Below are 26,707 nucleotides of genomic sequence, written 5' to 3'. Positions count from 1 at the left end.
TTCCTGTCCAACTGGAGACCTGGACTGGATGGTCCCACCCTGTGCACTCCCCTCAGCTTCCTGAACACCAGAGGCCTGTGTCCTGGCTGTTGCAGCCCAGGAAGCCCTGGAAGCTGGAAGCTCCAGCCCTGGCTGGAACCTAGCTCCCGCCTGGCCTCCCGCTTGGTAGAAAGCCTGGCCCCTGGGAGGCAAAGGAGTTCTCCCCCAAGCACATTTCCCGGCAGACAGGGCAAGGGAAGGGTCTGCCTCTGCCACAGGCAGGGCAGGGCCCAGGAGAGCTCTCCAGAGGCCCGGCCAGCCTGCTAATGTTCACTAACCCATGGGGCACTGAGGCCACGAAAGCTCCCATCCCACTGGGGTGCTGGGGGCAGGAGCGGGGGAGGGGAAGGGACTTTCCAGGATGAGGTAAGTCCCCGCAAATAAGGATGCCGGGAACAAGGGAGGAAAAACAAAGGGGATTATGGACTCCATTCCTCTACCCCAGAGGAGTAGCTAGAGAAGGCACAGCCACAGCTGGCCTGCCAGCTCCTCCGGCTCTGAGCCAGGGCTGGAAGAGGGAGACTAAGAGAGACAGCTCATGGCTGGAGGACGAAGAAGGGAGAGTGGCTCCTGGGTGGCCCGAGGCGAGGGCAGGAGTCCCTTGCCGCCCACCAGAACTCCCCAGTGGAATGTTCTCTGGCAACAGACATGGGCGTTCTGTTCAGAACCTGCCAGGGAACAGCAGGGGCTGGGGAGAACTCGTACTAGCCTGAAGGCCCTGGCTTCCTCTTCAATGAGGCTCTCAGGAGCTGGCAATTCAGATGATTTGCTGGGTGTCCTTACAAGGGCTGGGGGTAGGGCAGGGGATGGTGAGGGTACATAGAAACAAAAGAGAAATCTACAGTCTCCTCTCCAGCCTATCCCTGCACCTTGGGGAGGAGCCCACAGATGCAGCCACGCAGATACATGCAAGCACACACGCACCACAGGTACACACGCACACATGCATGCACAGACGCGCACACGCACGCACACACATGGTCCCGGAGACGGGACCTGTTGTCAGGGAAAGTCAAACAAACTTACTTCCTCTGGAGAAGTCAAATCTTCTAAATCCTCCAACATTTTCTCTACAAACTCTTCGGTCAACAGAATCTGTGAAGGCACAAAGCAGGCTTTTATTATTTTTTTTAAATGTATGATCTTTTTGCCAACCACCAAGCTTTATACCTCTCTTCTGACCATGGAGGAGAGATGAGCTCACTGTGATCTGTTCAAGGGACACAGGGAAGTGTTTGAGGCCTGTTCCCAACTGTCATTCCCCCCACACCCTCACCTCCCTGCAATATCAGACTGAGGCATAGAAGGAAAGGGGTCAGGGGACAATGGGGAGGGGAGGGAGGACATTGGGAGAGCTGGGAATGCTGCTCCCAGAAGGGAGATGAACACTGGTGGGGCTGGTAAAAAGGAATCTCAGGAAGAAAAAGGAACAGAAAAGAAAAATTAAAAGGAAAAAAATTAAATTAAAGCTGCTGCCCAGTCAGGCTCTAGTGTCCCCCTCTGCCCCTCACCGTAGCAGGACAAAAGGAATCTGTTTGGACTTGGAATACAAGCCCTATCTGGAATCTGGAAGTGCCCTGGAAGGTACATCCAAGAATGTCTGAGCTGGAGAATCTGGAGATTGTGGACCAATGTCTCATTTTACAGATGACAAAGGGACTCCCAACTTCCATTCCCATTCACAGTAGCCACATCCTCCCAGGCTGGAAGCTCCCAAGCCCCTGCCCTGCTGTGCTCGATCAGCCACTGAGTTCCTCCAGCCTTCTTTGAGGTTCCTTTTCTCTAGGTCACCTCCCAGCATTCCACATTGCTGTTCTAGTCTGACACCTCATTGCCTCTCGCTTTGATGCTGAGTCTGGCCCCACTATTTGGCTGGCACAACCACCAACTTCATCCGCTAAAGAGGTTTTCACAGCCAATAGCAACGTCCAAGGGCTCTCAGGGCCTCTAAAACCAGGCCTTCCTCAATCTGCTGGGCCATTTTTCCCCACCCACCCCTCTGGTCAGGCTGCTAGGCAGAGCCAGGCCAAGCTGATCCCAGGTCTGCACCCCACCATGCCCTGGGTGAGGGTGTCTTTCCTCTTCCAACTCTGACCCCTTCCTTTACCTCTCCCCCTCCCTGTCTTTGTCCCCAGGGCCTCCCAGCCTCCCTCCACTGCAGACCCTTCTGTACCCCCAGGCCACAGCTCTACCTGTCTCCTCCCGTACACCTTAAACACCCAGGTAGGGCACAAAGGAAGAAAGATAATGGGGTGAAGATCCAGGTGAGGGGTTCCTCTGAGGGGAGACCCTTCCTGTGAGAAGGAGAATTGAGAACTTGAAAAAATACACACCAGGTTTCCCCTGGGAATTGTCAGCTGCCAAGAACAAAAGTTTCCACACTGTGAGATAACAAGGAAGGTGAGCACACAGGAAGGTGAGCACACAGGACGGCTTGGGAGCTCACAGGACGGAGGTCTCCAAAGCAAGAAGTGGACGGGGTGGAGGAGGGAGTGAGAAATAAGAACACTACCCCCAAGTGAGCAGAAAAGCCGCCATCATACCAGGCGTGCTAACTGCTCATCTCCCTGTCTCCTTACAGTGGAGGAAACAGGCACAGGCAGGTTATGTAATTTGCTCAGTGTCACACGGCTTGTGAGTGGCTAAGACCATATCCTGGTCATGTCTGGACTCTCAATTTAGTGCCTGGAGTACTGCTCCCGAATGCTGAACTCTCACCCCCAGGACACTGACTCATCCATTCATCCTTCCAGGGACACAGGCATGAAGGCAGCCCATTTCCCACCAGGACAAGCACCCTCTCTTGGCTGGCAGGGAGACAAGAGACCCAGCCTTCCCAGGCTCCAAGCCCATAGTAAGAACAAAATAACTCTGACCACTGGTCCACATCTCCTCACCAAACTCTCTGTTCTAGGAGCTAGGGCCCCGACCAAGGACAGAGACAAGGCTTAGAGACAGACCAGGAGAGGCAAAGTTGGCAAAGTTCAGGGAGGTACACCCCTATAGTTCTTCCTAATTCCCCAAAGTGGGACTGGCCGACTCTGCCCAGACTCCAGCCACACACGTACTCCCTCTCACAGCCTAAGCCCTTGCTCCTCCTACTCTCTTATCCCAGGGGTGTCCTCCCCAAAAGTTGAGTTTCCCCACCAGTTATCACCAGTCTGCTCAAGCAGTACAAAAGTTACATTCATATTTTTGGCATTTCCGGGGCTCGTTGCCATCTCTGCAAACGCTAGCACAAACACAAGCATACCTAAAACCCAATTATATTACAATGGCTCCAGTCTGGGCCGGGCTGGGCTAATTTCTAACTCACAAACAACTTGGAGGGAGGGGCTTTCTGCCAGATCAGTAAATAGATGTGGGACTACAACAAGTGCTGGGGGTGAGATGGGGTGGAGGGAGGACAGGAAGAGGGGTGAGGGTTCACAGGCGCTATGGCCACCCAGTGAGACGCCAGAGTTATTCTTCAAGGAAATATCATGCCACCAACACTGAGTTCAGTTCTAAGCTGGTTCCCCTGACAAAGGTCTGGAACTGGTGCTAAGGAGAGGGTGAGTTATGGTGGCTTTTAGTAGAGCAACGACCATGCGCGGCACCATCTGTGTGTGGACTTATTTTGGACTCAGTTGGGGGAGGGGATGGCCAGATCAAAAATGAGGACAAACCCTAGCTGCTCCTCCATTTTTGCTTTTGGTGATTTGCTGGTTCCTGCTGGAAACTTCACGTTATTTTAAAAGAATTAAAGGGGAAAAATTATACATGAGAACTACATGATATTAAGGGTGACGTTCTCTGCAAAGAAACACGACAGATTGTCATAGCTCCAGGCACCTAATTTAATTTCCTTTGGGAGTTAAACCTTAGAAGGTTGGATTGAACAAACAGGCCCTGTTCTTTGTATATTTCAGACCTGGAGCTGAGAATGTTAACAGATCTTATCAACAGGACACTGGAGATAGACAGCTAAGATGGGGCAGCTCCTGGGAGCTCTCCCGAGTAACAGACTCGCCCTTGTGATGCAACGGTGGGAAAAGCCTGGGCAGTTCTGGGGCTTGGCACTCCTGAGGCTCACTGGGTCCCTACAGAGCTGCTTGGCTCTGTCACGAATAATAATGGGAATGGTGATGATAAAAATGACAGTAAAAATGGCCAATAGCAGAAGCAGTACCTCCATCATGTGCTAGGTGCTGTGCTAAGAGCTTGATCAGTGTCATTTCATTGAATCCTTATAGCAGTTCTGCTAGGGAGGTGACTATCATCCCCACTTTGCCCAAGGGTAGGTACCCAGAGGAGACAAGGCTCTGGACTTTTCTTTTTATTTTTTAGACGGAATCTCTTGCTCTATCGCCCAGGCTGGAGTGCAGTGGCACAATCTTGGCTCATTGCAACCTCCGCCTCCTGGGTTCAAGCGATTCTCCTGCCTCAGCCTCCCGAGTAGCTGGGATTACAGGTGACCATCAGCACGTCCAGCTAATTTTTGTATTTTTAGTAGAGACAGGGTTTCGCCATGTTGGCCAGGCTGGTCTTGAACTCCTGACCTCAAATGATCCATCTGCCTTGGCCTCCCAAACTGCTGGGATTACAGGCATGAGCCACCACGCCTGGCTCAAGGCTCTGGACTTTAGAGGAACAGCTATCTGATCTCATAGTGATAGAGGATGCTCTTTTCCTGTCTGGGGAAGACACCCCAACTGTAGAAGCCTATATAGACGGGGATGACTTCTCTGTCTTCTGGTGAGGGAAGTGAAGGTAGCTTTGGTTTTTACCAATGACCTGGAAAATCAGCAGTCCCAACCTCCACCAGCCACACATTTCCTGGCCACCTGCTCAACTTAAGAGGGCTAGAAGTCTGAGAGTCACAGACACTGCTAAAAAACCAGACTGGCCAATGAAAAGGAAAGCAAACCAATGCCCAGAGATGGTTCCCAAGAGGGGACAGTGGGGCAAATTCCCAGGCCAGCCTAGTGAATACATACATCTTGACAGTTCTCTAGCCCAGAAAGTAGCAGTAGAAATAATATTGATAACAGCACTCACTGATATTTGCACTTACCAAGAGCCAGGCAGAAAACACATGTTTGTACACAAACAGCTCTCAAAGGGAGGAGACCCTCTAGTAAGAGAGGAAGACCCCCGACCAATCTGAGCAGCACATTCCCCTGGGAGGCTTCTGAAAATATGGGGATGCTAGGCCCCATTCACACTTCCTGAATCAGAATATTCTGGGCAAGGCCAAGGCCCATGCTTTTTTTTGAGACGGAGTTTTGCTCTTGTTTTCCAGGCTGGAGTGCAATGGCGCAATCTCAGCTCACCGCAACCTCTGCCTCCTGGGTTCAAGCGATTCTCCTGCCTCAGTCTCTTGAGTAGCTGGGATTACAGGCACACGCCACCACGCCCAGCTAATTTTTTTTTTTTTTTTTCTGAGATGGAGTCTCGCTCTGTCACCCAGACTAGAGTGCAGTAGCGTGATCTCGGCTCACTGCAAGCTCCGCCTCCTGGGTTCACGCCATTCTCCTGCCTCAGCCTCCCAAAGTGCTGGGATTACAGGCGTGAGCCACTGGGCCCAGCCAGGGACTGGAGTTTTGTCTGCTGTTTAACAGCAGACAAACAAGCTGGGACTACATGCGCCCGCTGCCATGCCCGGCTAATTTTTTGTATTTTTAGTAGAGACGGGGTTTACTGTGTTAGCCAGGATGGTCTCGATCTCCTGACCTCATGATCCGCCTGCCTCGGCCTCCCAAAGTGCTAGGATTACAGGTGTGAGCCACTGTGCCTGGCAATTTTGTATTTTTAGTAGAGATGGGGTTTCTCCACATTGGTCAGGCTGGTCTCGAACTCCCAACCTCAGGTGATCCACCCACCTCAGCTTCCCAAAGTGCTGGGATTGACTACAGGCGTGAGCCACTGCACCTGGCCAGCACTTGTATTTTTAAGTGTGCCCCAGGAGATCATGGTGAGGGGCTGCTGGGGAAATACTCAGGCCCACAGGGAAAGGGGGTTTGGGCACAGGCTTAAACCAACAGGGGTGAGTTGGTGGCTGTAGCTTCACCACCATCAAACTGGCTGAGCTGCGAGGTGGGCAATGGATCTTGGTTACCGCCAGTTCCCACCTTTGGCCAGGGAGCGGGGCTTGGAATCTAGGCCAGCAGCTACTCCAGTGGGCTGACACCAGCTGCCTTAACCAGCTTGGCTGGGTGGTGGTGAGGGAGGATTGTCAACAACCTCCCAATTCCCCAGGCCCCAGCAAGTTCCAGAAAGGAACTCGAAAAGTGATCTTGTGTCAGTGCCTGCCCTGGGCAAGCCAGGCTGCGCTGCAGGCAGGGGCCCAGCTGCTGCAGATCTGACGCCGATTCAGATGTCTGTGGTCAATGATATTTCTGAGTCTGCAAAGAGCGGCTGACAATGCCCACTCCTTCCCCTTGGTATGACAATCCACACTTTGTCCAGGGCCTTGTTTGTTCTTCATGTTGACACGTTGTACTTGCTTCCCAACAAGTTTGGCTTTCTTTTCCCTCCCTTTCCTCCTCTCAGGGAAGGAAATGTGTTGTTTACAGTGGAAGAGCCTGCCAAGGAGCTGCTCTGGCACCCACGATGGCAGTGGAGGAGGCAGGGACGGGGAAGCAGTCCTGTCTGCGTCCCTTCCCTCCCACCCCCACTCCACAGGCCAGACAAAAGCCAGAAAACAGCCTGGAGTACACCCCCAACCCAGGTCAGGGGCAGAGGCGTGTGGTGCGGCAGGTAGCGGGCTGCAGTGGGGGCACAGGTCTCGCTCATTTCCTGTTCTTAGTGGGCGGTGAAAAGTTGGCTCTGGTGGCCAGAAGCAGGCTCAGACTCCTGCTCTGGCTGTGGGCTGCCAGGGACACAGTGCGGCATCACAGTCCTTTCCTACAAGGGAGGGTACTTCCCCAGGCACATTGCTGGGCTCTAAACCTTAATGGGTGTCCCCCTGGACAACAAGGTCTCAGGGGCAGTCCAAGCAAAGGTCTCCAGGGAGAATAAGTATGGCTGGGTTCACCCGTGGAAGGAGGAACAGTAGAAGCACTAAAGAGGAGGTGCCCAGGGCATGGGCTGGGGATTCCCAAGTCATCTTCTACACAATATCCAAAGGGGTAGCAGAAGGCAGGGCTTGTCCAGAGGAGAGCTCGGCAGCACCTTCCCAAGCCTGGCCTGGAGCAGCAGAGCCCACTTGGAACAGCTGCTGGGCATCTTCTCCCACGCCTGGGGCTTCCCATCAGGACTGGCAGAGAATGGCTGGGACTAGGGGCGCCACCTGAGTGAGCTGTCAGACACCACACAGCTGAGAAAGCACTGCGGGGCCTAAAACAATATTCTCATATTTGGTGATGTGACCCCTATGTGACCGCTGGGGCTGAGACTTATCCCCCTTCAGATCAACCCTGGCTGCGGACGGATGAACGACTCAGTTCTGGGCCGGGCTCCCACTCAGAAGACTAACAGCCCAGTGTTGACAGGCTCAAGGGAGAGAGGCTTGTTAAAGCCACCAGGATGAGGAATGCTGGGGGAAGGAGGTGCAGGAGCAGACCTTGGCAGGCCCCCTCCCAGGGTCTGAAGAGCCTCCTGCACAGCCCCGGAATTGGCTGATAAGCTTTACAGTCTCAGCAAGGATGAAAACAGCAAATGGCAGGGCAGACGGAGTCAAGGTGCTGTTCTCCAGAAAGTGAAAGCCTGTGGAACTGGAGCTGGCTTCCTGCACCCCCAGATCCTCCATAAAGTAGGGAGTGTCCACTGTGCTCCACCTGGTGCTGCAGACAGCCCTGCTTTGCCACATGCTGGGGCCCTGACTCTCCTGGGTCTGGACTGATGGGGGGAGGCTGGGGAGCAGGTGGGTGTGGAGGCCTGTCTGGGGCCATTCCACAGGCTCCGGAAAGGGGCTCGAGTTCCCAAACCTTCTGCCTTTTCCTCTCGGCCTCTCCTTGTCACTCTTCCCCCTGCAGGATGTCTCTGCCACGCTTTCTCCCAAGAGATAACAGGCCTGGGCTGGGCTGGTGGCCAGAACAAGGTGCCAAGGCTGGGAGTGAGGGCTTCCAAGGCTGCTGTAACAAAGTCATCCCAGCTCCTCCATTTCAGCTGGGACCAATGGGAGAGTTCCGGCAGCAGTTAAGAGAACAGAAGACTGGGTGTCGTCATGTCCTGGGTCTATTGGATTTCACTCCTTCCTACTCCTCTGCCCCCAACAGGCCTGGGCACACAAGGCCCAAGAAGACACCTCAGAACCCTGGGGGCGCGAGCAAGAGATGCCTGCAGGGAGCAAGGGTGGGCCTCTTTGTGCTGGGGTCCCCTCCTGAGGGACCTATGGCTCTCCTTGGCCCAGTGGAGTGGCCCTCACTGGCGACTGCAAGTCTAACCCCAGACCTCTAGGAGGTCCTGCAGACTCCCGGGGAGACAGCCAGCCCCAGAGGGAGACCTAGAGGCCCACAAGTAATTACAAGCCCAGGTTCCCACTAGCAAGGGAGCTGCCTGTGGCCACAGTGGCAAGACCCTAACAGGGGAGGCTGGCTGGCAGTCAGAGGCACAAAGTGCTGGCTGCCTGGCAGGGGGAGGAGGGCTGGGGTGAGTGTTGGCTCCACCACTGAGAAGCCGGCTGGGGGCAGGGTCAGAGGGTTTCCCAGGGCTCCTTGGAAAGGGCCTGAGAAACCCCTCGGTGATCAAGGGTGGGTGCTTGGGGTGTGGGGCCTCCGCCAGCCTTCCCAGGAGCTCTCCTGTGAGCCGGCCCCGTGGTGGACCACACTAATGAGCCCATAACACAGGCCTTTGATTGAGTAGCTCCCAGCACAGCAACTTTATTGAAACATGCCGAGGCCAGCAGCTCGTTCCCACCGCGCCCCGGTTCCCTGGGCAACAGCCCATGGGAGGGGACCATGTGCTGGGGAGCCAGCGGGTGCTGGGCCTCAGGCTCGCTGAGGGGCTGCCAGGGAGGTGACGGGGTTGTGGCACCGAGAGTGGGAAACCCGGCAGCTAGGGGGTCAGGGGCTTGGGGAATTGGGGTTGGGTCCGAAGGGCATTCAGGGGACTGAGGGACAATGTGACATCTGCCAAGTCCTGTGGGGGCCAAGGTTCTTGAGCTGCTGAAAATTGGAGATGCTGACTACCCTCTCCTCAGGGCAGAAAGACGTTCCAGGAGGGGAGGGCAGAACTCCGAGGATAGGTTCAGAGCTGAGGATGTGAAACATAACTGGGTAGAATGTATTCTGCAGTTTGGGAAGGCCCCAGTCCCGACTGTCCCAGGAAAACGTGCTTGAACATTTCACACACATACACACACATACACACACACACACACACACGCTACCTGAGGACACTTGGGAATGATGACCTGTGAACTCTCAGGGGCTTGTCCTTACCTCCAGCCTCCTCAGCAGCTCTGCCCAGGAGACAGGCCTGCTCCCTCCCTGTTCTCCACAGGGGCAGAGGCAGCAGCCCAGGACATGGCTGGGGGTAGGGAATGGGGGGAGGCCCTTTCCACTTGTGCTGGGCTAATTTCAAATACTACACTTCAGAGCTTTTGTTACAGTAACTACCAACACCACATGGACAGAAATCTAATGTTACCAAGTGGGACTTTTAAAATGTATTTATAACTTTATGGTTCAAAGTAATTTTGTTATGAAACGATATAATAACAACAGTGGAAAAAGGCAAGATAATTTATGGAACACAATATCCCTAAAGCACTAGCTTCCATTTCTATCTCGGCTTAGTCTGGGGAGTGTGGTTGGTGTCCTTTGTTTGCTGTTTGTTTTAATTAAGGGTTAGTATTTTGGTGGTGGGGGGAGAAGAGGGGCCTGGCCTGAAGGAGGAGAAATTCTGTAGACATGCAGGGACAAAAATTGTGTCTGTATCGACTACATATGCTTCACAGACTCCCCAGACTGGGTGAAACCCACAAACCCAGCATCATTCTCTTTCCCTCTACTGTAATGCTGCATGCCTCTCCAATACATTCACAAACCAGATATGGCCACCTTTAGGTTTAGGGTCAGGTTCCCTTTCTTGATACTTGCGAGCGAGGTGAAGTTAAGGGTTCAATCCTCTCCCCACCCCCAACAAACAAATGCCAAAAAAGGATGCTGTCCCTCCAAGACACTCAGGAGTGTGGTGGAGTAGGCTGAGCACCTGTTAGAGACCCGGGACGGGGTGGGGACTGGAAGGAGGCCTATGGCTCTGAGGCTCCGGTACCCTGCTTGGCATCAGCTCTGAAGCTCACTCCAGCCAGAAGAGCAAAGGAAGGACAAAGTGCTCTGGACAAGCCAGCAGGTCTCTGGTCACACAAACTCAGGAGGAACGGGAGGGCTGTCAGATGGGGGGTAGGCTGAGAAGGGGAGGCTCTTCCCACTGAGGCCTGCCCAGCCCCTGGTCCAGGCACACATGCCACTGTCTGAATTCTGGTAGGATTTCCATGTAGCCATTGGAGAGTGGCCTCCACACATCCTCCCATCTTGCTTCATCCTTGAGTTCTTGTAACTTGGTTTACCCAGGGTACAGAAAGTCTTATATCCCTCCAACCTGGATTTCCACGGGGAACCAGAATTACCAAGAGCCAGGGCCTGGAGAGTTAACACTTGTGTCTCAGGTGACAGGGGGAGAAGGTCAGGAAGTGCTCCTAGAGCTGCTGGAGTGGGTAGCAGCATCCACACTCCACATCTACACACAGGCCCCAGGCCCTGAATCCATGAGGCATTCATGACCAGCCCCCCAGGAAGGGGTGCCACCAACAGCTGCCAAGGGAGAAGACGAGGGGTGGGCAAGGAAGTCTATGAAAGGAAGGAGGGAGAAGAAAAAGGGCCTTCTCACTTGTAACCAGGGTCCATGAGCCGCGTAAGGATGCTCCTCGGTGGCAAAGGCGCCTTCCACTCCCGTGGAGACAAACGTGATGGCCATGTCACCTGTGATACTTTTATATGTAAAGTGCCGTCCATGCAGGAGCCTGCCCCTGGAAATGGGAACATGGAGACAGTGAGGAGCTGGGCCTGGAAACAGTTCCAAGCGCAGCAGGTCTGGCCAAGGCTCTGGGACAGTGGGGACTATGGTCCGCGGGCCAGGTACATGCCCTCCTGGCTGCCCACCTGCCCATCAACAGGGGACTGTATCCAAACACGCTCATTTCAACACCTTCAAAGAGAAGCCCCTCACAAGTTCTCTAACGTCATCCTTCCAAAGTGCTCAAAGCTAGCAGAAAACACTTAAGTTCAAAAGCCCTGCAGAGATCCTGGAGCTCACCTCCCTTAGGTAAACTGATGGCAGAGAGGGAAGGTAGCAACGTGCTGAAGGTCACGCCCAGAGCTAAGACGGGGGTCACATCCCCCCTTAGGGGACGGAGGTGAAATAGTGTCTAGACAAGTTTCGCTGGGACGATGGGATAGTGCCTCCGCATTGGGACCCTTCAGTGTCCAGGGCAGAATCCTCCACCTGCTCCTGGGCTTTCCCATAACATTCAAGTGGCTGGCCCAAAGGCCACGGCACATCTTTAAAAAAAAAGCAAGTAAGCAAGCTGAAGCCAAGTGGGGTCACTCAGGGAGCCACAGAAGTTACTGTTAATCCCTAGTCTGGAAATACACCTGGGGGAGGGGCAGGCAGGGGCAGCTAATGGACAGAGCCACTCATCAGCAAAGGAAGTGGAACCTGCCCTCTGCCTTCTCAGACTGCCTCCAATTAACCCTTCACCAGTTGAAAGGCCCTGGGCCTGGGCCAGAGAAGTGGCTGGGGAGGATGTGGCTGTGGGGTGGCGGTGGGCCCCGCCAGGTCCTGTTCATTCTGGCCATTTGCTCTCTGTCTGCCGCCCAGGGTGGCTGGCCAAGGCTAGTTACCCTTCAAACTCACTCCCATGTGCTGGGGACAGTGGGGAGTCCCCAAGTGTGCAAGTTCTTCTTCCCTGTCACTGTTCTGTGAGTTTAGAATTACTCTTGGTGCCTCTGCTGCTCAAAGTGTGGGTGGAGCCCCAGGGCTGTGGGGTAGCCAGCTGTAGCAGATGCAGCCGTGCAGCAGCCCTGAGCACAGAGCTGAGTTCTGGCCATAGGGCTGGGCTTTTGGCACTGTGGACAGAAGCAGAAGGGACACAGCTGGGCTTCCTGGTCCCTCAAGGAGTTTGCTGGGCTGGCCACTAGGTTTTAGAACTGAGTGTTTCGCATGGGAAAAGCAGCAAGCAGGAGAAAATAGAGCCCAACACACCCAACCCCGCCCTGACAAACCAGTGCTACTGGGGACCCTGCCATCCCTGCCCTGGGCTTGTCGGTGGTTGGGGGCACCTGAGACTCCCTGGGCCACAGCCTTCCTAAGGGGAGCAGGGCTGAGGAATACTTCTCCCTGTGGATTCTGACTCCAGAACTTGCGAACGAGGAAGGTCTGTCAAACAAGCAATCAGAGACCAGTGGGGCTCTCTGGTCACAGTGCTGGGCCCACTGGGGACTGTCGCTGCTCTGGGCTAGATAGAAGATGCAGACAAGAGAGCCCCTCTCTAGGAAGCATGGCAGACTTCTCACCACCTAGGCCAGCCAGAGGGTTGGGCAAGGAGAACACCGCATGGCCCAGTGACATGGGGGTGACTGGCTGGTTCACAGTCCCCAGGCTCCTAAACAGGCCCCAAGTGGAGTAGCTCTCCTCCCTCCCTGAGCCCCAGCCTACTTAGGTGTGTAGGCTGTGGACAGGCGCCTCACCCTCATCAGGGAGACGGCAAGCACAGGCCTAGTGGCTCCTTGGAGGCCCTGCAGGACGCCTGCTGGGGGAGGGGGCTGGGGAGGCTCTGAAGTGCCCCCTGGAGGCTGAGCTGGGTGCTGTGGGGTAAACTGTGTGGCAGGGCTGTCTCGCTCACCTTAGGCAGAGAGGAATGAGGGCTCCGGACTCCTGGTTGAATTTCAGATGTACGCTCTCGAGCTGCCGTGTGCGAATCAGCTCATGGGGAATGATGGCCGTGGAGCTGTCACTTTCCAGGCTGTCTTTGCGGCTCCTGTGAAGCAAGCACAGGAAAAGGTTCAGCACAAGGTGAAAAGCTCAGGGAGGAGCAAGATGGGAGTCTCCAGCTGGGCTCCTGAGTAATAAAGACAATAGTGGTGACTGATGATAACGGTGACAGCCATCATTCTGTATATGCCTGGCGAGCGCCAGCCACTGCACCAAGCACTTCTCACTGACTGGCTACTCCTCACAATGCCCCCAAGAGGTGGCTGCCACCATTCTCTCTTTTTTTTACAGAGGAGGAACTGGGGACAGGGAGGCTAAATAATTTGCACAGGTTGCACAGCCAGGGAGTGGCCAGAGTTGAGATCTGGTCTCGGGTAGGTCTGGTTCTATAAAGCCTGCATCTTTGGCCAGCATTCTTTTTTTTTTTTTTTTTTTTTGTTGAGATAGTGTCTCGCTCTGTTACCCAGGCTGGAGCGCAGTGGCATGATTTCAGCTCACTGCAACCTCCGCCTCCTGGGTTCAAGCAAGTCTCCTGCCTTAGCCTCCTGAGTAGCTGGGATCACAGGCATCCGCCACTACGCCCGGCTAATTTTTGTCTTTTTAGTAGAGACGGGGTTTCACCATGTTGGCCAAGCTGGTCTCGAACTCCTGACCTCAGGTGATCTGCCTGTCTTGGCCTCCCAAAGTGCTGGGATTATAGGCGTGAGCCACTGCACCCGGCCTTTGTTTTTTTTTTTTTTTTTTTGAGATAGCGTCTCGCCGTGTCACCCAGGCTGGAGTGCAGTGGCACGATCTTGGCTCACTGCAAGCTCCGCCTCCCAGGTTCAAGCGATTCTCCTGCCTCAACCTCCCAAGTAGCTGGGATTAAAGGGACCTGCCATCATGTCCGGCTAATTTTTTTGTATTTTTAGTAGAGACAGGGTTTCATCATGTTGGCAAGGCTGGTTTCAAACTCCTGACCTCAGGTGATCCACCCACCTCGGCCTCCCAAAGTGCTGGGATTACAGGCATGAGCCACCGTGCCTGGCCCCAACATTCTATATTAAAGTTTATGGCACAGTGGCTTGTCTTTCCCTGTGATCAGCAGGAGCTTCTGGGAGCCCTTCCTCTCCTGCCCTGGAGCCTCCGAGCCCTAGCTCTGAGCACCATGAGATGAGGCTCCAAGAGTTTCTGTCCAGCTGACCCTGAAGGCTCTGAGGATGCACATTCCGCCAGCAGCCAGGAGCTGCAGGACATTCACACCCTTCATCTAACCAGATGATGATACAATCTGTACTGCTGAGTACAAGCTGGGCTCTTAGGAGTCGGACCAGTGGGCTTGGCTGGAAAGCAGAACCGGGCCCCTGCCCTGCTGGGCTTTAAGGCCCCAGGAGCCTGTACCAGATTCCTCCTGACTGTGGCCTTGGCACGGTGAGCTGTCACTGCTGCCCCACACTCCCTCCTGCCTGCTTCCCACCAAAAGTGCGGCCCACGGCTGGGACACAGGGTCCCTTTGCATTCTAAGATTTGCTCTTTCAAATTCAGCTGCCCCCACTGACAACCTCTCAAATCTGCCTCAGCCAGAAATAAGAGTTACCCACTGATCCCATTCAAAAGGCCGGATCCTGGTTTGGGCTGTGAATCTCAGAACAATTCCCCAAGTGTCCATCAAAAACTGGGTGAGAAGCTCTAGTTATTTATCATTCAAGTGGCAGGCAGGAGCCACCCAGGGTGACAGCCAGACAGCCACTGAGGGGCAGGCCCAACCTCCTCACATGTTGTGGAGCTAGGTGCTGGGGCCTGCAGCCAGGATGGCACCCTGACAGGCAGGGCACCTCCCCAGGGGAAGGTGTAGGGTCCGCAGGCAAAAGACAGAGGATGGCCCTGTGGCGGCAGTGGGTTAAACGTGCCCCTGAGGTCACGGGCCGTGCCTGCCTGCTGGCCTTCTCCTTGTGAGGACTCACTCCCGGATCTGACTGTTCCTTCACAAAGCGGTCCCTTCCTCTGCTTTCCTAAAGCCAGCTCTAAAACTGCCTTTTCCCCTGGCTTCGCCCTTGCACAAGACCTGTGAAGGAGACAAATGCTATGGCCAAGAGGGTCACAGTATTCAGGACTGGAAGGAAACTCTGAGGTTGTTTAATCTACCTCTTTCCTTTACAAAAGAGAGCGGGTGACGCGTCCCCGCTCACCATGCGTCAGACTTCTGATCGAAGCCTCAGACTTCCGACCAACTCTCTTTCCCTTCCACCAGGGCCACTGCACCTCCCTTCCTTCTGAGGGAGGCAGCAGTGACAGGTGAGGGCTCAGTGGAGACATAGGGTGCCCTCAGGGCCCAAACAAGAGCAGAACTCAGGAAGCAGTGTTTCCTGAGCCATGTTTCCTGAGCCCTTACTCCACGCCAACCCTCTGCTAAGGCCATAGGTTCAGTCGCTGATTCCTCCCAGCAAGCACGAGGTAGGCTCTGTTGTCAAGCCTTCTTTCACAGAGGAGGTAAGTGAGGCTTAGGGAGGTGAGGTGATGAGCCGAAGAGCTCAGAGTGAGTTTAAGCGAAAGAACCAGGGGGTGACTCTCACAGTCACTCCCCTGTGCCATCTTTGACCACCGGTTCCTGCCTCCAGACACACTACTGTCCTCCTGAAAGGGGCTGAGGCTTGGCTTGTCCAGGCAGGGCCTGCTAGAGAATCCCAGCCTCTATGGTGCAGGCAAAAATGCTCATGAATAGCAATGGGAGGTGGGGTGGGGGCTTGCAGAAAAGAATCAACAGCACACAGGGCTAGAGACGTCTCAAGCTGGAGGGAAAAATAAATTGTTGAAAGTCAGCTAAAGTCACCTTGGTAACTGCCACAACACACTCACCCAGAACCAGGACATCAAACCCAACTGCAAACAGCCTTAAAGAAATGGAAAAGAACTTAATCATCTGAAGAATTAATGTGACAAGTGCCCACATTTACACCTCCCACCAACCTTCAATCATTTGAAACTGTACTTTAATCTTTTAAGAGAAAAAAAAAATTGCAAAATGCAAGATCTGCAGTCCTGGAGCTTGGGTATTTCCGGCATGCTGCTTCGATGGAAACGTGGCTGCTATACACACACACACACACACACACACACACACACACACACACACAAGAACCCAGCTTTCTGCTGATTTGTTTCTTCTGGACATCGATGCAGAAGCATGAATTATTTGTGTGGGCTAGGTGAGGTATTAAATCTGCAGCCGACACAGGTTTGCAATGTTTTGCATGGTTGTCAGCTTAATCTTAGTCATAAAAAAATAAGTAGTGTGCTCGGCAGCATGGCCTAATTTTTCAGCTGGGCTGTTTTCTCCCTGAGTTCCCAGTGGAGGGGAAGCCATGGCTTCGCGGGCTGGAAGGGAGAGGGGCTCTCAGGGAGGCACAGCTCATACCCACTGGGGACTGCCAGGGGCATGGGGCCAAGGCTGTGCTCCAGGAGGCAGAGTGGCTAACAGCTTAAGTTCTGGGTTCCAGTTTTATGTGACATTGGGCTTAACTTCTCTCTGAGCTTTGGTATCCTCTTAACAAGAATAAATAACAATAGGTCATTATAACTAAATGGGATGACTCAGATGAGGCCAATAGTGCCTGGGATGTAGTAGGCGCTCATAATATATCTGACAAGTGCATTAATATGTTGACGTTAGCTGGCTGCCTCTAAAAGTCTATCTGACTCCTCCTGTAAAAATGTCAATGGCTTAACCAAAACTTGTTTGCCTTTATCCTGGGCCCAGAATCCAACTGCCTCTGGCCAGGCCAGTTCCCTGCTGAACAAAGGTTCTTGCCTGGAGCTTGGGAGAGGGTACTTCTGAGATGAGGCTTGAAAGAGCTCCTGACTCTTTGAGTGGACCCTGCAGTCTTTTGGTCAACCATTGGTGCTCTGGAAAGGCCCAACTACAGTCCAACAAAAACATTGAGGCCTTTGCTCTACTGAGGGAGGTGATGCCAGGGTTCTCTTCCTTCTACAGAGCACAAGCTGCCTTCCTGCAATTCTCAAACCACTGTTCTTCAAGTTGCCCAGAGCAAGCTGAATCTATCTTCCCGTAACAGACTTTGCAATCCCTGAGGCTGCTCTCACATCCCACCAAGTTTCTTTTTCTACTATCTGTGGTCCTAACTTTTAACTAGATTCTTGACAAGGTTCTGAAATCCTCCATCCATTCAAGTCACCTCCCCTGGGCTCATTCTAACCTGTCAAAGTTTGAGTGTCCCATCCAGAAGTGAAGTGTCGTGTGTGGCAATAAACATAGTATGTGACCTCACCAGTGCAGATCACAAAGGAACTATGATCTCTCTTGTTCAGGACATTTTATTTCTATTAAAACTGTCATCGAATTATCTACTCTTTGTAACCTCCTCATAGTACCAACTCACACTGCACTCCCTCTGTCAACAAAATCTCCCTCGGGCTTTCTCCCACGGGATGCCCTGGGACCCGTTCTCCCCCATCTAGTATGTCTGGCTGATTACATGGAGCTAGGAGCAGAAGAACTCTGCACTATCTGGCTAGTGTTCCGGCAATTTGGGTATTTCTGAAACCTGACTCTGGCATCCATCATATTGGCATTCCTTTCTGACTTCAGATCACTGACAAAACTGATAAATTCATCATCGATGTTCTCATCCCAGGCTTTGATTAAAAAGTAAACAGGAAAGGGCTAGGCAGACAGGCTGACGGACTGACATCATTACTCTTTGGGTAAGCTCATCCAACCAGTTATAAATCAACCCAACCTTCCCATCGCCACAGCCCTCACCCTCCTGGATGTTCTCTGGACATTTCTGTTTTGCCTATAATGCTGTCAGAATGTTCTCAAAACATCTCGCTAAACCCCGCCTATATAAGGTCTACAGCACTTCCTTTGTCTACTTGGGCAGGTAAGCATTTCTTTTTTCTTTTTTGAGACAGAGTCTCGCTGCGACGCCCAGGCTGGAGTGCAATGGTGCGATCTCGGCTCACTGCAACCTTCGCCTCTCAGGTTCAAGCAATTCTCTTGCCTCAGCCTCCCGAGCAGCTAGGATTATAGGCGCCTGCCATCACACCTGGCTAATTTTTGTATTTTTAGTAGAGACGGGGTTTCACCATATTGGCCAGGCTGGTCTCGAACTCCTGACCTCAAGTGATCTGCCCGCCTCGGCCTCCCAAAGTGCTGGGATTACAGGTGTGAGCCACTGCGGCCAGCCTGGTAAGCATTTCTAAAAAGGCAACGACGATGTTGAGTCTACTTAGGGGTCTTTGGAAAAAATTAAAAATAAATAAATAAAAAGACAATGAGGATGGTCTGGCAAGCCTGGCTCTTTCTGACTCTCAGGACTCGCTCTTTCCCTTGGAGTGTTCACAGCCTACTTGCTGAATAATCTAGTCCAGAATTTTCACTGAGAGTGACACCAAGCTCACTAGTCTAGAGAGTGCAAGATGTTTTTTGCATCCTGAAACTTCTGAGTACTTCCAGTCTGCCAACACCTCTCTCCCATTCCCTCAAAGATTGCTGACACCAGCTTCACGACTCTCGCCTGCCAACTCTGGTGTTCTGGAGGCACAATACATGTGAGCCAGGAGAGCTGAAATAATAGATTCAACCCTCTTGTCAATGCCTGTGGGACCCTTCCTGGTCTGATAACCATTTGTTTTAATATGGAACCATAACAGAACTTGAGCAAATTTTGCTTTCTCTCTGCCACTGATAAATGTTACTCTGTCCAAACAATTGGGTCTAGGTTTTCTTCTTGCTCCAAAGAGAAGTACAAAAATAATGTCCTTTTTGCTGGTCATTTGCACTTTTTTTGCAAGACTCAGTTCTTGAGTTTCAGCTTTTCTTGACCCTGTTCTTTAAAGTCTATGCTGACATAACATCTCTCTCCTTCCAGCATTTGTTCAAATTCTTCCAAATTGAGTTATGTGAAGTATTCTCTACAGACCTATACTGGTCCCTGGAGGTATTAGACCTCCTTTTGGTTTTCAGGGGACTATTCACAATAATAACAGACATCTTTTATTGAGCACAGACTATGGTGCTGGGTCCCATGCTAAATCGTCTGTATACTTTGCTTCTTTTCATTTCCATCACAACTCTATAAAGAGGCATTATTTTCCCCATTTTACAGATAAAGACACTGAAACTCAGAGACTGAAATAACTAGCCCAAGATCGCACAATGAGTAAAGAGCTGAGACAAAACCCCAAAAGTAACTATAATATTTCTACATTTCTCCTTAAGAAACTCCCATCTCTTTTGAGTGGTCTTTTCTTCCGGGGTTTCAAGACTATGAAGACATATCTATCTTTTCCTTGAATTCTTAAAAGAACTGCCTTCCTGGAAGACAGGGCAGGACTTCCCAAAGGGTATTCGATGGAATTTTAATTTAAGAGAAGCCTCTAGAAAAACAGGTGCAGCAAAGGTGGATGGAATATGTCCCATCTCAGATTAGAGAGTCACAAAATGTTGGCATTTTGGACTCTGAGGAGGACGACAGAGGGAAAATGTACTGGTTTCATTTTGTGTAAGCCAGCATTTTCCAACTGTAGCCAGAGAACCCTCTTTTCACTGAGCACCCAAGAAAATCCCCTAAAACGCTGTGGGGACCTCCTCTAGGGACTACTGGCCCAGGGTTTTCCCTCCTGAACTCTGCTTGCCCAAGCTGCTTTCTCACAGGACTCACACTCCCTGCTGGTCAGAATTGGGTCCACAGCCAAGTTCCCCACCATTATCTTCTGTGCCCCTGAGACAGACGCTTTCCAGGGGGCTGTCAGATGATTCTCCACGGCTCACCCTCAACTCTCAGCCTGAGGCTGGGGAAGCTGAAGTTCCCCTGGGCTTGCCTTGGCACTGTGTGCTTTTTACCTGGCACACATCATCCTTTCTTTTCACTGGGCAGGGTAAACTATAACAGCTCATACAATATCTTTTTCTTTTTTCTTTTTTAGCGTTTAAAGGATCAAACGGTTTCATGAGGGTCATTACAATAGTCACTGTTTTCCCATGCTCCCCTCCTTGGAGACAACTGTCACCTCTGTAGATGATTCTTTCACATTTTCCTTAATTTTTTTTTTTTGTTTTTTTAGACAGAGTCTCGCTCTGTTGCCCAGGCTGGAGTGCAATGGTGCTATCTTGGCTCACTGCAACCCCCACCTCCTGGGTTCAAGCGATTCTCCCACCTCAGCCTCCCGAAGAGCTGGGATTATAGGCACCCACCATCATGCCTGGCTAATTTTTATATTTTTGTAGAGATGGGGGTTTTATCATGTTGGCCAGGCTGGTCTTGAACTCCTGACCTCAGGTGATCCACCCACCTCGGCCTCCCATCCTTGATATTTTAAATAAACTTTCCCCGATGTTTCCTTTCCTTTTCTTTCTTTCTTTTCTTTTTTTTGTTTGAGATGGAGTCTTGCTCTGTTGCCCAGGCTGGAGTGCAGTGGCGAGATCTCTGCTCACTGCAACTTCCACTTCCTGGGTTCAAGCAATTCTCCTGCCTCGGCCTCCCGAGTAGCTGGGATTACAGGCACGCAACCGCGCCCAGCTAATTTTTGTATTTTAGTAGAGACGGGGTTTCACCATGTTGGCCAGGCTGGTCTCAAACTCCTGACCTCAAGTGATCTGCACGCCTTGGCCTCTCAAAGTGCTGGGATTACAGGCGTGAGTCACCGCACCTGGCCTGGTATTTCCTTTTCAGGCTTTTACCTACTGACTCCCCACTAGGGAAGATGAGCTTTTAGCTCTCTTCCGTGCACCTTCCCACCTTTTCAGGATAACTGCACCATCAGTTTGTGTGGACTGGTATTGTTTAAATTATTATGACTATATCAATGCTGTTAACAATTGAGCCATGTATTATATTAATATACTTTTCCTTTCTGTCATAATTTTCTATTTTCCTTGGATTTAATACCTGTCTTAGTTTTCTATGTGCTTATCACCAATTAAATCAGAATTACTATTATTGGCTGGGCATGGCGGCTCACGCCCTTAATCCCAGCACTTTGGGAGGCCGGGTGGGAAAATCGCTTGAGCTCAGGAGTTCAAGGCCAGCCTGGGCAACTAAGTAAAACCCCACCTCTACCAAAAGTACAAAAAATTAGCCAGGCATGGTGGCGTGTGCCTGTGGTACCAGCTACTCAGGAGGCTGAGGAGGGAAGATCGCTTGAGCTCAGGAGGCAGAGGTTGAGATCACACCACTGCACTCCAGCCAAGGCGACAGAGTCAGACACTGTCTCAAAAAAAAAAAAAAAAAAAAAAAAAAATTACTCTTACCAATGGTCCACACATCCTCCTCCCAGGACATTCAAATACATCAGGTATTTATCAATTTTATTTTTTTGGAGACATTTCTCCAGAGGATCCTTCCAACCCGCTCCCACCTGAGTTGGCTGCCTTCCATTCCTGCTACACCGTTGTCATCTGGGATCACTCTCCCATTCACCCTGGATTTTCCTTGTCTCTTTCTCATGTTGGATCCATTTCCTACCCCCATATGTCTTCCTCACTTAGATTTGGATGGAGTGTATCCTCTAGCTGATTTCACTTTATTTTTTAGTATGCCTCTCTCAGCTAAATGGTCTCTCCTGAACTGCCACCTTCAGGGATTTCCAGGCAAACTAAAATACCAGCTTTCCTCCATGTGCCGGCATGCAGGCGTCAAAGACCCTGTTTCCAGTTATGTTTCCTGGTGAACTGGCATGTATCCCTCCACCTTTATCCTCTTTTACAGGCAACACTCAGTGAAGAGGCTCAGATCTAGAGTCACACCACCCAAGGTTCAAATCCTGGCTGACACTTAATCCCTGCAGTCTGATGCTAGACAAGTTCTACAACCTGGCTAAGTCTCAGTGTTCTAAGTCACAAGACAGGAACAAGGGCATCCCACGATGCAAGGCCTGGCACAAGGTGATGCACAATAAAAACTGCCCACTCAGCCACGAGGACCAGCCCAGGATTCCTTCTATATTGACAGCACCACACCAAGGGGTGGTTTATGGGATGGCTTAGAGGTGCAATTGATCTAAACTGATCTATTTCGTCTTTACCACCTGTCTATATAACACATTCTATACTTGTATTTCTCACTGCATAAGGTGACTTTTATAGATCCTAATACACCCTCTCCTTCCAGTGTCAAGGTAGATTCCTGATTTCTAGTAGTGTACAGTTCACAGTACATGCCCTGATCACCCTACCTACACATAACAGACCAACAGAGTCTCAACCATGCTTCCCCTCCGCCCTGGTCTCTCTGAACGGAAAAGTCTTAATTTTTCCACATTCGCGTAAAGGGCATTGGTCCCATTCAGTCAGTGGCAGCATGGGTGGAAAGGAGAGGAGCTGAACTACTGAGACTCCTTTTAGCCACAATCCCAGTCCTGTGAGTCATGATGTCTGCAGTGGCCACACGACTTGGGGCCTTCTCCTTGGGGACGCCCAGGAACAGGAACCAGGGCATCAAGCTTGGCAACTATTCACAAGTGAAGTGGATTTGGCCTGCTGAGCCCAGCCCAACCTTTGGCTTCTGCCCCTTGCCTGGGAGATTCTTCCTTTTGCTTTCTGATTGCTGACGAAAGCTCTGAACTTTCCAGAGAAAGAACCACCTGCAGGTCTCCCTTTAAGGCAGAACTGGAAAAGGGTGTGGGTGTGGGATCGAGGGAGAGGGGACTAGCTCACCTCTGAAGTTCTTGTTAAGCACAAGGCTGTATAACCTGGTTATTCTGACAAATTTTCTGATAAGGACAATATAGGAGTAAAAGGCCACAAAAGGTGAATAGTAAACACCAATAACCAAATGACAAAATGCAGTATTTTCTTTTTTTGTTTTGAGACAGGGTCTCAGGCTGGAGTGCAGTGGTGTGATCACGGTTCACTGCAGCCTCAACCTCCCAGGCCCAGGCAATCCTCCCACCTCAGCCTCCTGAGTAGCTGGGACTACAGGCATGTGCCACCACACTTGGCTAATGTTTTGTATTTTTTGTAGAGGTGGGGTTTTGCCATGTTGCCCAGGCTGGTCTCGAACTCCTGGACTCAAGAGCTCTTTCTGCCTCAGCCTCCCAGAGTGCTGGGATTACAGGTATGAGCCACCACACCCAGTTTAAAAATGCAATATTTGGCAGGGCACCGTGGCTCATGCCTGTAATCCCAGCACTTTGGGAGGCTGAGGCGGGCAGATCATAAGGTCAGGAGTTTGAGACCAGTCTGACCAACATGGTGAAAACCCATCTGTACTAAAAATACAAAAATTAGCTGGACGTGGTGGTGTGTGCTTATAATCCCAGCTACTCAGGAGAATCACTTGAACATGGGAGGCAGGGGTTGCACTAAGCCGAGATTGTGCCACTGCACTCCAGTCTAGGTGACAGAGTGAGACTTCGCCTCGTCTTAAAAAAAAAAAAAAAGGCAATATTTTCATTGGGAATATCCCAAAGGTAAAATGTGATCATGAAATCATGAAATGGTGGGACAGAGTATGGCTAAAGAAGTCAGGGTGAGTAAAATCTGCACCAAGGTTAGGGGATTTCCTAGTCAACTATTAACTCCTCTGGGCACCAGAGGCCGCCATCCCCAGCCCTGCCCCCTGACTTGGGTGGGAGATTAGGACCCCTACTCTCCTGAATGAGCTTGCTCTAGCCAGAACCCCAGCTTTCCTTTTTCTGAGACACTGAGTCATTTCCTTTCTCTAGCTCTTACCTTTGAGCCTTCCTTTTCCCTTCCCTGGAGAAGTGACTCACTGCTGAAGTGTTGGGTGACACCGAGGATCAAGGATGGGCGATAAAAATACTCCTGATTGTGCAACTCGAGGGAGGGGGATGCAGCGTTTGGACTGAGAATTCAAGCACCAGTGAGGAATTCTGAAGTTGGGGTGTTAACAATGGCCGTGGCTTCATCTCTTTGGGAAGCGGAGCAAAGAACGGAGTTAAAACAGAAATTTACCCATGCCAGACTTGCTGTGGAGCCCCTTGCTCTGCCCTTTCAAATGTGTATTTCTGAGAAAGGCCTGTAAAGGCACTTGGCATGACAACATGGATCACAGTGAGGGAGGCAAAAAGGAGCCTGCTGTCCAGGAAGCAGGGAGCAGAGAGGCCTGGGCTGTTCCTCTCATCAGCCCTGCAGAGTCTGGCTGGGGCCCTAAGAGAAGGGCTGTTTCTTTCTGGGCTTTCTTTCCAGTGCAAACAACTGTACTTCCCCAGCGTGGGAGTGTAAGGGAAGCCAACGTGACAGAGAGGGCTCCAGGCTGGCCACTGCAGTGACAGGAGAGACCCCTTGAAGCAGGGTTACCCAACACTGCCCTTCGTGCGAGCGGCACCAGCCACAGCCCAGCTGTTTCCCCAGATGGAAACTCACCTTCCTTCACCCCAATTCACTGGTAGGTTGGATGCAAACGAGATATTTTCTTCTTCTAATTAATCTTCATGGACCTCATAGGCTGAGCAAAACAAAACACAATTTTCTCTAAAGGATGACTCCCTGGCCAGGTTACAAGGTATTCAAGATGGGAATTAGAGGCAGCAAAGTCACCCCAATCAAAGGCCAAACAGACAGGTGCAGAGACACTCCTAAGAGTAGAGAGAAATCTATGTATATGTGTGGTGTGTATGTTGGGGAGGTGTTGCAAATGAGAATGTTACAGCAGAGGAATCTTAATTCTCCAGGAAATTAAGGCAAAAAATTTTTTTTAAAGATCTTAAAAGCTGCTGGTGTGATTCTAGAAGACTGAGAAACTCAGCAGTGATGGTGAGTTCACTTTTTAGAGGTGCCTCAACTACAAAGTGCTTCTCCCATAGTCAGGAACTCTTCCCCTCTAACATAAGTGTGCACACATGCATGTGCCCTGTCCCTCTCTGGGAGGGCACACAACTCAGAGAGCTTCCTAAGAGTCCCTAGCCTCAAGTGGTAAGTCACTGACTGAGGGAGGAGGTGGTCCTAGAATACTGATGCAGGTTCCCAGCATCTGAGCAACAGTTTAGAGAAATACAGGCCAGGTGTGGTGGCTCATGCCTGTAGTCCCAGCATTTTGGGAGGCCAAGGTAGGAGGATCACTTGAGGCCAGGAGCTCGAGGCTGCAGTGAGCTATGATCTTGCCACCACATTCCAGCCTGGGTGACAGAAGGAGACCCTGTGTCTAAAAAAAAGAAAGAAATAAAAGAAAACCTCTACACACAATTCACCTGACCACACGTATCTTCTGTACACTGTAGAGAGACCAGACTCCGTAGTCCATGTCTGACCAGGTGACCTCAGACAGAGAGGATGCCCAGGAACTTCTGCCTCCTCAAATCTCTACAGATGTTGGCAGGCACAGTCTTTAAGCCAGGCTGTCCTCATGCAGCACAAAGGAGCTGCTTCCCATCCTTCCCAAACTCACCCGAGCAGGCAGTGGGAAGGGAGGCGCCAGCAAGCTGAAGGAGGCTTTTCTCAACTGATCATCTTGGGAAAAGCCAGATACAGATTTCATGACTGGAATGCAAGGGTTGTGAAATGCTGAAGAAGCCCCAAAGAGGGTCAAGGCCTCTCCTTCCAGGAAGGCAGTGGGAGGAGGGCTGGCAACGAAGAGTAGGAGAGGAACAGGTTACCCAGGGGGCCTGCCTTTCTGGAAAGGAAGAAATAGACCCTCAAAATCGAAAGAAATCCCCTAGCCCTAAGGTGGTAGAGGGACCAGAGATAAGGTTGTTTTAGTTTCTGCACATGAAGAAAGTAAGGCCTTGTGTCACAAAATAATTTTGGTATAAATGAGCCAATTATGACATAGCTTGTTATTTCTGGGATTTGGAATCATCGAGGCTCATGGCATCTCATAGGAGTTATTTAACTCCCCTAGAGTTTAGTTAAATAAGCCCAATAAGCTTCTAATATGAGGCTTTGGCCTTGTCCTCAGTGCCATGTGAGAGGTCCTGATTCATGCTGCAACTAGTTATATGAATTCTACCAGTAAGGGTCTTATTTTCTCAGAGACACAGTCTGATGTGTCCCCCATGGGGTCCCTGAGAATGGGGTAAGGAAGATTACATCCATTTTAATGGCTGATAGATTGCTGTAAGTAAGCTCTACTCCTTTCTAACCTTGGACAAGATACTTATTAGCCTCTCTGTACCTCATCCATTAAAGGGGGATATGTAAGATTATCAACCACAGGATGACTATAAGGATAAGATAAATGAATGGCAGCAGATAGTAGCTGGCACATTACCTAGCACAGAATGAGCACTAATAAGGTTTTAGCTGCTGCTGAAGTGTGAAAAGAGCAAGTGCTTGACACCCCCAAGTAGGCCGGCACCCGGCTGTTATTGCCCAGGCTTAATCAGCTGCTCTGAGCCTCTGACCTAGCTCTGTATCTTCCTCAGACCACAGACAAACCCACGAAGACCCATGCATAAGAGCTCCCTGGCCCAGAAGTCCTGACTAAGAGGAAATCAGACCCGCAGACAAAATATGGCCCACACTGGCTGCCCCCCCACAGGGAGAGGAGCAAACACTGGTGCCAGCACATTTCGGGTCAGCTTTCTCAGTTGCAATCCATGTGGTGTATCTGAAATGGGGTCAGGTCCCAGAGTGGGCAGCACAGATATTACCGTCACGCTCACTGATCTGAACTGAGTCCATCATCATCGATCCTGAGATAATAGGAAGCTTGAGTCTGACAGGCTTGAGGGGTGTGTTGGAGAATGTTCTTGGCAAAGGAGGAGGAGAAACCATTTCTCAACTAATTGCTAGCAAATTGGTAACCAGCACTGAGAGCCTCAGAGGAAACATTCTAATCCCCTCAGACTG

At 51.3% G+C, this 26,707-nt stretch overlaps 1 protein-coding gene across 5 annotated transcripts in view; it reads right to left on the bottom strand.

The window, feature by feature from the left end:
• The window catches only part of SUFU (SUFU negative regulator of hedgehog signaling), a 131,303-nt gene that overhangs the window by 5,149 nt on the left and 99,447 nt on the right, over positions 1–26,707 (bottom strand). For 4 of the 5 annotated variants that reach the window (XM_054436797.2, XM_054436798.2, XM_054436796.2 and 1 more), the window contains exons 9-11: positions 12,869–13,003; positions 10,855–10,993; positions 1,066–1,134 (exon numbers count right to left, since the gene is read on the bottom strand). In XM_054436797.2, the coding sequence (XP_054292772.1) occupies positions 1,066–1,134; positions 10,855–10,993; positions 12,869–13,003 (343 nt within the window). Of the gene's footprint in view, positions 1–1,065; positions 1,135–2,372; positions 2,497–8,415; positions 8,418–10,854; positions 10,994–12,868; positions 13,004–26,707 lie in introns of all 5 variants that reach the window. The other variant, XM_054436805.2, reaches the window with a different exon arrangement.

Source organism: Pongo pygmaeus, chromosome 8, assembly GCF_028885625.2.
Source record: "Pongo pygmaeus isolate AG05252 chromosome 8, NHGRI_mPonPyg2-v2.0_pri, whole genome shotgun sequence".
Classification (NCBI taxonomy): Eukaryota; Metazoa; Chordata; class Mammalia; order Primates; family Hominidae; genus Pongo; species Pongo pygmaeus.
This window is presented reverse-complemented; position numbering and strand designations above follow the sequence as displayed.